Genomic DNA, 12,085 nt, shown 5'->3' with positions numbered 1-12,085 from the left:
TGAGATGCCATGAGGGGCCACTGAATGGGATCTACTGTTTCAGAGTAACCAGGAAGAACAACATAAAAGTAGGCTATTTCCCTCTTTCAACTTCAGCTCACATACTTGGGGATACATACAGTGTTTCTTCATTAATTAAAAAACACTGACAAAACAGAAAGAGAATGTGAACGTATGGCAAAAACCACCACAATACTGTAAAGTAATTGAGTGAGTGAGTGAAGTCGCTCAGTCGTGTCCAACTCTTTGCCACCCCATGGAAAAAACCAGAGAGAGACTCACAGACTTAGAAAATGAACTGATGGTTGCTGGGGGAGGGGAAGGGATAGTTACAGAGTTTGGGAAGGTCATGTACACACTGTTTTATTAAAAATGGATAACCAACGAAGGACCTACGGTATAGCACGGGGAACTCTAGTCAGTGCTAGGCGGCACCTGGATGGGAGCAGGGTTTAGAGGAGAGTGCACACGTGTGTATGTATGGCTGAGCCCCTTTGCTGTCTACCTGAAACTACCGTAACGTTGTTAATCGGCTATATGCCAATACAAGATAAAAAGTTTAAAGTTTGAAAAAAATTTTAAATGTATTGGAAAATGTATTCAAATCAGAAGGCAACATTTAGCTCAAAGAGAATGAAGATTGTATTTGAAAGGTCAGATTTGGGAACCTACACAAATATTTGAAAAGACTTCTGCTGCCAGAAAATTATCAGATAATTAACAGAAAATTATCCCTTCCCTAGGGCATACTGTAGGCAAATTGCAAAAAGGGGAAAATAACAACTACCCAATGTCTGACCCAGGTAGATTAATACTGAAAACAATCCCTTTGTTATTGTGTGTGTGTGTGTGTGTGTGTGTGTGTAGTACATTATAATACCTACATGTAAATCCCTAGAATTTTCACTCATAGAAAAAATATCAGATAAGTATTGGATGGTTATTTTATTTTCAGGAAGATTTTCACAATGATTATTTTCTGTAGAAATCTTAAGACTTTATCTGGTACAAAGTACCTTGCACAAAGAATCCTCAATAAACAGCTATAGATGTGAAGGTAGAGATGGTGGAGAAGAGACTGGACCCTTGGGCATGGCCCAAGTTCCCCCTCTATCTAGCAGCGTGAGCTAGGAAGGTCACCCCACCTTTCTTGTTTCAGTTGGTTCATTTATAAAGATAGAAATTTTACTGCTACATCTAAATCTTACCTAGCTTTAAAAAGTCTTTTTCAGATATAATTCCTAAGGAAATACCAAATCACACATAAATCTTTCATTCTAGGCTTTATTCCCTTTAAACATCATCAGATCCATAAATAGCCATGCTTTCTGAGAAATGAAAATGATTCTCTCCCCTTTATTTTTAAGTAAAGGAATAGTTTATCAAGAAAGTTTCCACTTAGCCTTCCTCAATTTCCAGGATTTAAAGTGGGGTGATACAAGAAGGAACTTTGGTTTCCTTGTTATTGTTGTTTAATCACACTTGCTTTTGGTTTGAAATTTTAGAAATCTATGAAATAAAAAAATTCCTTTTGTAACTACTGCTGCTGCTAAGTCACTTCAGTCGTGTCCGACTCTGTGTGACCCCACAGACGGCAGCCACCAGGCTCCCCCGTCCCTGGGATTCTCCAGGCAAGAACACTGGAGTGGGTTGCCATTTCCTTCTCCAAGGCATGAAAGTGAAAAGTGAAAGTGAAGTCACTTAGTCGTGTCCGACTCTTAGCGACCCCATGGACTGCAGCCTACCAGGCTCCTCCATCTATGGGATTTTCCAGGCAAAGTACTGGAGTGGGGTGCCATTGCCTTCTCCAGTACTATCAGATAAAACGTCTTCTGCTACAGAGGTCTAGAAAAAGGAAAGATATAGTGATAATATCAGGAAAGATATAGGGAGTGCATGTGTGCTGAGTCATGTCCAACACTTTGCAACACTATGGACTGTAGCCTGCCAGGCTCCTCTGTCCATGGAATTTTCCAGGCAAGAATACTAACCTGCCAAAATATACATTATCCTTCTATGTAATGAAGTCTGAAAAAAGCATTTTTTGGTTGAATTTTGACCAGAAATCACAACAAATGTTTTACATATATGGTTTATATTCATTACATGTAACATATTGATATTGAGATTAAAAAAATAACTTAGAAAATATATCTTCTTGTGTTTGCACTGTGGTTTTACCCCACACGTCACTTCTCTTCCCTATGAATCATATTCTCTATTTCTTTCAACATTACTTTTATTGCTTTGTATCTTGGAGTAAAATGCCTAAGATCTCAACTAACAGATCAATATGGAGATTGAGATATCTGTAGTAAGTGTATCTAAATAACTATATGTATTTTATTTTCATCTTTTAGGCTACTTTAGATATACAGTGGCACGAGATCAAACAATATCCACATTAATCCTAGCTGGGTGTCCTCAATTTTTTATTTGCACATTTGATTCTCAAGCCAATTTACCACTCGTGAATATTTGTTGTTGTTTAGTCTCTAAGTCATGTCCAGCTCTTTTGCAACCCCATGGACGGCAACATGCCAGGCTCCTCTGTCCGTGGGATTTCCCAGACAAGAATACTGGAGTCCACTGCCTTTTCCTTTTCCAGGGGCTCTTCCAGGCCCAGCGAGTGACCCCACATCTCCTGCGTTGGCAGGGGGATTCTTTACGACTGAGCCACCAGGGAAGCCCTCTTGAATATTATATAGATGAAAGGGCTGAAGTTATTAAAAGTCAAAATGTGCAAATAATTTGCAAAGAAAAAAAAAAAGCAAGTGATTTCTCTTCATTTTTAGAAATTCCTTACTTCTAACCATTCTCAGTGCACTCCTTTCAGATCAGTCACAGTATATCTTAATTACTTTAAAAATCTCATTATCGAAAGCCTAGATAATAAAAGATAAAACTCCAAAAGCATTAGTTCAGAAGAGATTATCCAAATATACAAAAACCCACATTTTTATAAGCAAGCAAACACACCAAAAAAAAAAAAAAACCCAAGCAGAAAGAATAGAGAAGACATTATTGTACAGTCCTTCCAAAATTCAGAATGTTCAAGACAATTAAACATAGTTTAACAAACTGCCAGAGAACAATGCACATGCATTTTTCTGGACTTTCCAGGTTTACTGTTATCTCTTAAGTCAGGCATGCAGGAGAACACATTCTATCTTCAGCTGCACAGAAATGAATGTTCAGTATATTCATTCACTGGCTTATTAATGAGCACATTGAAGAACAGGTACAAAGCCACCTACCATTGTCACTGTCTCCTGCGGAGGGAACACAGTAGCTAGAGTTGTCCCATGTTTGTGCCTGTGTAAGTTTGTTGAAGGAGATAGGAGGAAGAGTGAGGGCTGGGTCTGCAGGACAGCGAGAGAGCCAGTCCGCGTACAGTTGCACAAAGACCAGGAAAAACCAAAGGGGCGGCAGCATTTCACAAATGCATACGGGTTGTATGGAAATGAAGCGAATTTCAAATTATGGGATTTAATTTCAAATGTACAATACAGCAGGAGAATGAAAGATGGCGCATGAAATAAAAAGAACGATAAAAAACTGAGTGTTAGTACTTATCAATCATAGACTTGGCATGCAGTTAATATCATTCATCGTTAACAGTTCTCAAGCCCACAGACTTAGAGCACTAATGAATCATGTCAGAGGAAAGAAGGGGCCCCCATAGATTATGCAGATAAAAAGCAAAAGCCCTACCAGATACCTTTCCCAAAGACCTTCTAAATAACAATTTTAGCAAATATGACTCACCATAAAAGTTGGCTATGCAAAGTTTAATATGTGTAAATATGTCTATTATTTATAAATAAAGCTATTATAGAATCGGCATTTACAGTTGGTGAATTTTTTTTCCCAAGGCAGTGTAAAATTTCTCTTTAAAGACATCTATAATGATAGCTGAAACTAGTCAACTCTGCTCAACCCTTGAACCATAGATATACCTCTCAATATTGTCTTAGATATTGATCAGTATAAAACCAATTTTGGACACTAGTTGAGTCTCCTTAACAACAAACCTAATTAACCAATAGATATACACCAGTTCAAAGAAATTCTAAGTCGGTCATTTATGAAATAACATCTCTTTTGGGGGCACTAACTTTTCAATAGTAGTTTTTGATATTTAGAAAATACCTACACAATTTTTATTCAATCTTAAGGCAAGGCCGGTAAAATACATGGACATGTTTCTAGGAATGACTATTTGTCTTTCCTTGGAGGAAAACATAGAAAAAAATTTCTTTTGGAAAAAACTACCAGCCAACTTAAAGAATCTAAGTTTCTATTCCAAATCTCTGATTTGAGAAGTCTGTTTTTATTTATAACACAGAAATCACATGAATTCATATACTTAATTTTAACATAAAAATCACTTTTTAAAGATCCAAAGCTACTTAATCAAAAAGAATGATATGATCTTCAATTAAGATTACTATATATTTTCCAGAAAATGTCAAAAATACATACTGTAATATTTTAAACTTAATAAATGATAATTTAAACATTCCCAATAGATGATGCTAGTTTCATAAAGTTCCAACATGCCATCTGATGTTCCTGAAGAAAAATCAGTATTATTTACAACAAACTCCACAAAGCTTTCAACAGCTAGCACAATTTCCACACTGGTTAGTCAGCATTATAGAAAGGCTGGAAGCTAGGAGAGGAAATTATCTTTGTTTCCTGCTATTCAAAATGAATATTTCACTTAGTTTTCACCACTGCAAAGGATCAGAAATGGTTCAACAGTGTGGGCACAAAGTTGATAAGCTGAATTTGGACCCCATAAAAAGAACTGGAAAAGTCATGGAGACAATTTTATGACTAAACTACAAAGATGCACATGTAAAAGAATATTATTCTGTGGAGATACGTTCAACTTTTGATTTGCCCAGTTATTAGAACTTTTAAAATTGGCTAAAACTGCCTATAAGGGACAGGAGAAAGCCTAGCCAAATATGAGGCCCTCGGTGTGTAGAGAACATTCCTGGTAGATCACCACTCAAGGCATGGGTGCCCCCATTCCTCCCAGCACAACCTGAGACCTTGCAAACTGAAGCCCTGCCCATCTCTGGTTGCATACACTCAGGTCTGTAAATGGTGAGGCCAGTCATTTGAGTACAATTTCAAGTACAGTTCGGCTCTCCATAAAACACTTCCTAAGCCCCACCACACACCCAAGCATGTTCTCAAAAAGCTTTGTCTTATAGTCCATTCAAAATGCCAGGAAACCATTACATCTGGCCACACGTTACCCATCAACCAACTTCCTCCAAAAATGAAAAAACATTCCTTTATAAAAGAATTATCTTTTTTTCTCCTATGGGTAAAAAATTATACGTATGTGTATCTGCAACTGCTGCCAAAATGCTTTACTAATAAACCCAAGAATATCTAAGTTCTTTACTACCTTTTGCTTAAAGCATCTGAGTGCCTTCTTAGCACTTAACTGAAAAGCATTGGTACAGAATATTTGCAAAAGACCTAAGAATGAAAAATATTAAAACAAAGAAGCACCTAAAAGAAGGTAGACAGTGCTAGAACTTTAGGTGGAGACATCAGAAGAACCAAATTTTTCTATGCATACTCCTTTTTAAAATCAGTAGTTATTTTGCCCATTGCTATAATTTACATTTGTGAACGTACTAATAATAAGTTAAAATAAAGTACGTAATATAACCAGAAAAGGCCTTTAAAATCTCTCCTGACCACTCACGTGAGTCTTGGAATGACTGCCCTGTCACAGAAGTAAACACACAGACCTTTCCAAGGTCCACAGAGCAAATGAGGGGTGTCTCACCAAGAGTCGTCATCCTTAATGCAGCAAGGTACCAGCCGCCGCCGAGGCAAAGGGGCGGCTATTTTATCCAAAAAGCATTTCTGTACCAATACATGCCCCAACATTTTCCTCTCTTCGCTCTGATTCAAAAGAAGGTAAGATCATCTGTTGCTGATAACACAGCCTTAAGAGGAGATACACTGACAACAGAGCTGGAAAATGTGGCCTCGCCAAGCTGTAGCAAGGTTCTGATGCCAGGATTCAAACGCACCAGCGCTGACAAGGCTGCTCCCATTATAACAAATGCACGTAAAAAGCTAAAGAGAAACTCAGGAGTTGTTTCACGTGGGCAAGAACACTGGGGTTTCCATTTACCTGATCGAGGTTTCAGGCCAAACAGAGCTGTGCTGGTGTTGGTCGGAGAGCTGGCGGGGGAGTTCTCTCTCATCTGTGGTGTTAGAAGGAAAGGATACTTTTTAAAGAACTGGAGCAGAACTATGCATGCTTCTCCAGGATCGGATCAAGGGTTGTAACAAAACCACGACCTCCTTGCATTGGCTGCTGTGAGGAAGTCCTGACTAAAAAACATGATAACGGATGCATCTTCACATTGCAAATTCTTGTGGTAGAATCAACAGAATGTTATTTAGGGGGAGATTTATTCAATTTTTATATGTTCATTATAAAAGAGTTTATAATCGTGTGATACTGGTAATCCTTTTCTGCTCCAGAATAGATGTGTGCATTCAAGTGCACGCACGCACGTGCACACACACACACACACACACACACACACACACACACATACATCACCTCACAGAGGGCACATCTGATAAAGACCCTCATACCACAGTGAGATGAGAAAACAGATGACACTGAGCAGATGTCTCAGCTATGTGGAAACCCCATGAATCATTTATGGTTAACAAGACATTCTAAATGTTGCCTATTTGAGCTATTTTCACTCTGCTTTCTATAAAAATGCTGCTATATTTAATTTTCAAAATATATCTTATAAAATGAGTCTTTAATTATGGATAGGGCTGGATCAGGCTATGAGAACTAATGAGAGATTCCCTCAGAGATTCTGCAATACAATTAACTCACAAATCACAACAGTCTCAGATTACAGATTTTTGTAAAAGATATTCCAATTCAGGTTTCACAAAACACCTCAGCTTTCATTAATCATCAGGAAACTTACCTCATTGGGAGAATACTCGCTCCCATTACTCTGTAATGTTAGGTCATTTTGCACCTAAAGAAAGAAAAAAAATGCATGGTATGTTCCATCAGACTATAAATTTTTGAGGCAAGAACTGAGTCTAACTTGTATCATATCCCAGGCACACAGGGATACAATACCTAATACATGGAATTAATTTGTAGTTAAGTAGGCCATTCTTACTGTACACTTTCTAAAAACATGCAGCTATATTCACAGAAAAATACATCTAAAATATACAAACTAAGAAAAGGGATTTCCCAGAGTAAAGAGCTCAGCCCAAAGTACCTGTGAACATCAGCTTGCCAGGTTACCCAGTAACCTGCAGGCTCCCACGTGCTGAGAGCATAAGGGTTTTCAGAAATGGCCCAAGGCAGTAGTTGCCAAATACACAAAATCTCACTGGGAGCTTTTTAATGAACGAACATGCCTGGACCTAGGAAAGTCTTATGCTATCAATTCAACATCAGTTTGTTTTGACAACCAATGAGAAAACTCAATAGTTTATTTTACCCAGATCTGCCTTTTTTATAAGGTAATCAAGAACCCCAGGGAATTCCCTGGTGGTCCAGTGATTAGGACTCCACACTTTCACAGTCGAAGGCCCAGGTTTGATTCCTGGTCAGGGAACGAATGGAGAAAGAAATGGCAACCCACTCCAGTGTTCTTCCCTGGAGAATCCCAGGGAAAGGGGGAGTCTTGTGGGCTGCCGTCTATGGGGTCGCACAGAGTCGGACACGACTGAAGCGACTTAGCAGCAGCAGCAGCAGGGAAGTAAGATACTTCCTTACGACATGGCCAATGACAACAACAAAATCCCATTGATCCACCCTATAAAAAATTTGGTGATAACTAATATAAACATGTTCATACATATCATCAAACTAGTATAAATTTAAGATGTCTATTCCTATTGTTGAGGACTGCTATTAAAAAACTTTCCCAACTGTGACAAATTCAAGGGAATAACATATTTTTAGAATAAAATGTCATTGATTTCCCTACCCAATTAAATGTCTTAACTGCTAACAAGTAAGTTGCAGTTTTGATTCTCTATCAAAAACTCTGTTCTCCAATTTTCCCTGTGCTCCTCCAACATCCTTCCCCACTGGACATTATTTATGTATGAGAGTATACTTTGCAGTTCTTCCTGGATGGATGCCAGTGCTACCCAAACTTAACGGGGACAGTCATCTAAAGTGTGTTAAAAGGCAGAGAATGTGGTGTGCTAATTACAGGCCATTTCACAATCTTGGTCTCACCATCGTAACCGGGCACCAGCCTCCCTCGTGGTGCTTCTGTCCGGTTTATGCTCCATGCTGATTCCATCATGGACATGCTGTCCTGCCCAGCACAGCCTCCTGGGACCCATCCAAATGCAAATCGCCCTTGAAATCTAGATTAACCTCTCTCTCCTTAAACTCTTATCCCTTCTCCTACTATCCCAGAGTACCTAAAACACCCAGGATTATGGGCCATCTCACAGTCTTCTCTGCTTTCTCAGTACCTATGGCTTCTTTCCTCCACAATTTTTTAAATGCCTTAAAAGTGAGGGCAACTTCATCTCCTTCCTATTCCAGTCTTGGGTACTAAAAACAAGGCCACATCCAGCACAAGGACTCAACACAGACTGGCTAACTGATGCAAGACTCTGCTTACGAAACTGATTTCTTCCTGAATTGGGTGGAAGAAATAATACAGAAATAACCAGACCATAAAGGAGGGGCCCACTTAAGTTCCACATATCATGGGCACTGGCCTTGCTCATCCACCACTTTCTTTTCCATTCCTCCTTTCTTTTCCATTCCTCCTTCTTGCGACTTTTTTTTTCCACCAGAGCCAGAAATTCTCCCTCCCTTTTTAAAAGCATGAAGACATACATATCTGTCATGGACAGAGAATTGCCCAAAGAAGGAAGATAAGGAATAAGAATTCCTTACACCAAACGTGACTCCTTGTTCCACCAACAAGAAAAAAACAAAAACAAAAACAAATTAATACTGTAAATCAGAGATGGAATGGAGATTTTTTTTCCCCTAGAGGCTTGGTGTCTTCCTGATACTCCTAAAACCAGGCACAGAGGAGGGCATCTATTTTACTGGAATCAAATGTGGTTCTGCAGCGTCTTCCCTGGTGGCCCAGTGGTTAAGACTCTGTGCTTCCAATGCAGAGGGCGTGGGCTCGACCCCTGGTCAGGGAACTACGTCCCACATCTTAGTGAGAATCTCTGTGTGCTATGCGGCACAGCCAAAAAAAAAAAGATGAAAAAAGTGGGTCTGCAGCAGGATTCTACCGTGGTCTCAAAGTATCTCTTCACTGACTACTAGTTGCAAGGGGAAATAAAACAACACTTAAATGGTGGAGAAATCAAGTTCCACGTCCACTGGGTGATCAAGTTACCATCACCAGCGAAGCTCAGACATTCACAATGTGCCTCTGAAGGTGATACCCTGAGAAGGACACCACGTCACCTGGGCAGCATCCCAGACAAGAACACGGAGACTCAATCTGATCACGAGGAAATACGAAGGATTTCTGTCCCACAAAATAAGAGGCAGTTCATTCTTTAAAAAAGAAGAGCACTATATTCTTTAAAATTTTAAGGTCATAAAAAAATCAAAGAAAGGCTATAGAAATATCCAGAATAAAGGAAACTATAGGTACCTGACAACTATTGCTTCTAAACTGGATCCTACTAAAGGGGAAATAGTGCTATGAAAAACGTCATTAGATCAATCTGAATATTTGGACTATGGAGAGCAGATTAGATGAAACTATTTTATCAGTGTAAATTTATGAAGTTGATAACTGAAGTCGAGTTATATAGGATAAAATCCCTATTCTTAGGAAAGGTACATTGATACGTTTAGGGAAAAGGACTATGACGTACAAAACTTATCCTTTGATTCTCAGAAAAAGAACTCTGGGGAGGAAGAGATACCGCAAAAGTGGTAAAATGTTAATTACAGAAAATGTGGATAAAAGGTTATAATTTTTTTGTAACTTTTTGCAGACTTCTGTAATTTTTTAACCTTTTATAATTATTTCCAAGTAAAAAGCCAAATACAAAAGTAAGTCTGAACAGAATCAAAAGGAGCATGTCTCAAAAGGAGGGTCTCATGAAATAGACCCAGGACAGCCTTCACCTAAGCGGCTCCCTGACGTCCCACTCCTGGGTCATTGAGTGACCCTCCACTTGGGGAGGAGGGAGTGCAGTGACTCTAAGGACAGAGCGGAGGAACAGTCACAGCTAAAGTCAGGTGTCCTGGGTTATAAGATGGATCCTAACTTACAGAAAATCAAGGAGAAGTTAGAGAGGTAGCCCACAGGAGTCCATAGTTAGCAAGCCTTTGAGATGGAAAGAAAACTCAATGTAATCCCAAATCACAATATTCAACTATGAAACCATATTCTCTAGGAACATGGGTTTTTAAACTATAGCTCTTTTCCTACTTATTTAACACAGAGACTTAGCTACTTAAGAGTGTGAGACTGCTTTACTATGGTGCCTGTTCAGATACCTCAAGGAATATAAGTTGGCTGTACTGAAATTAGCCATCCTAAACCCATTCAGTAAGAAGGGATGAAACAGGCTGTAACCAATGTTTTACTCCCGTGTCACTGACTCAGACCTCTCTCTCTCCCCACTTTTATCTTTGTGACCTTCCAAGCTTATCTCTAGTTTTATGTCAAAATTGCTTTCTCTGCAGCCACCTGAATTTTACCCTACATAGCTACCTAACCTACCTTAACCTGTCCCCAAATTCCCCCATCAGTTCATCTTTGCTAGTCTCTTAATCCTCCTACACATTTCTCAAATCACTTACCCTTATCTTTCAAGTCTTTCCTAGTTTACATTTAGCTGGTCAGTTCATAGGCTGCTGGCACTGGCTGATCCTACCTCCAGTTTCCGACAGAGCCAGGTTTCCCTGTGGGTCTTATTTGCCATGGCCTGACTTAAAACTGTCTGACATAAAGATTTAGAGAATTCAATGGAAACAGTCAACTCTCATCTTCAATGGGAGGTGAAATATAATAGATAAGCAGGAAAACTAAAGAAGCTAAAAGTATAAAAAAATTGAAAAACAGATCTTGAACAAATTTGAATACTGATATCACTAATTAAAGTTCTTGTTCAGTCACTCAGTCGTGTCTGACTCTTTGCGACCCCATGAACTGCAGCACATCAGGCTTCTCTGTCCTTCACTGTCTCCTGGAGTTTGCTCAAACTCACGTCCATTGAGTCAATGATGCCATGCAACCATCTCATCCTCTGTTGCCCCCTTTCCCCCGTCCTTAATCTTTCCGAGCATCAGGGTCTTTTCCAATGAGTTGGCTCTTTGCATCAGGTGGCCAAAGTGCTATAATGAATGTTCTACCCCATGATACATCTTGACAGAATACGGTAGCCACTCATCTGTGGCAGAATACTGCACCAGAACTCTGGTTCATCCAAGAGCAGCCTTACCTCACATTCTGGAGACCTCTCCAGCTGTATTTGACCACTGTAGGAATTACAGAATAAAAAGATATAAATATAATTTAAAGCAAAAATATTTCAATGTAAAAAGAGAAAATATACTGTTATAGAAAAGTCAACATACTTTAGTGTGGAGTCTTGCAATTCCAAGTCATCTGCTGGGTCCACAGGGTAAAAGTTTACAACGCTTCTCTCTGTAATATCTGTGCTTAATCTAAAGAGTAGGGGGGGAAAGTGTTACCAAATTACTAAACTTTAATAAATCCTACTGCTTTTAGTTATATACTTAAAAGTTGTGTTTATCATTAGAATTGAGTAATAAAAGGTTTATGGTAGAAATTTCAAACTATATAGTTTCCTCACCATGACTATATATATATTTTTTAAATATAATATAATTTTCAATCTAGTTTGGTATCAAAATCCAACTTATTTGAAATACAATAGCAATTTCTGATGAGGTCATTAAAGTCATAGGTAGCACACACTAAATTTTATTAAGAACTTAATAAGTTTGTAGAAACAAGTAAAGTTTCTCTCTACTACATTGTACATACACTATACTATAGATATGTCCCAACGG

General features: G+C 38.8%; 1 protein-coding gene across 5 annotated transcripts in view; it reads right to left on the bottom strand.

The window, feature by feature from the left end:
- Window positions 1–12,085, bottom strand: part of LRCH1 (leucine rich repeats and calponin homology domain containing 1) — a 218,975-nt gene that overhangs the window by 35,132 nt on the left and 171,758 nt on the right. For all 5 annotated transcript variants that reach the window (XM_055542076.1, XM_055542072.1, XM_055542073.1 and 2 more), the window contains exons 12-15: window positions 11,627–11,716; window positions 11,491–11,527; window positions 7,002–7,055; window positions 6,173–6,245 (exon numbers count right to left, since the gene is read on the bottom strand). In XM_055542076.1, the coding sequence (XP_055398051.1) occupies window positions 6,173–6,245; window positions 7,002–7,055; window positions 11,491–11,527; window positions 11,627–11,716 (254 nt within the window). The remainder of the gene's footprint in view (window positions 1–6,172; window positions 6,246–7,001; window positions 7,056–11,490; window positions 11,528–11,626; window positions 11,717–12,085) is intronic.

The sequence above is a fragment of the Bubalus kerabau genome, chromosome 12 (assembly GCF_029407905.1).
Source record: "Bubalus kerabau isolate K-KA32 ecotype Philippines breed swamp buffalo chromosome 12, PCC_UOA_SB_1v2, whole genome shotgun sequence".
NCBI lineage: Eukaryota > Metazoa > Chordata > Mammalia > Artiodactyla > Bovidae > Bubalus > Bubalus kerabau.
Note: the sequence above shows the minus strand (reverse complement) of the source record. Positions and strands in the feature narration are given on the sequence as shown.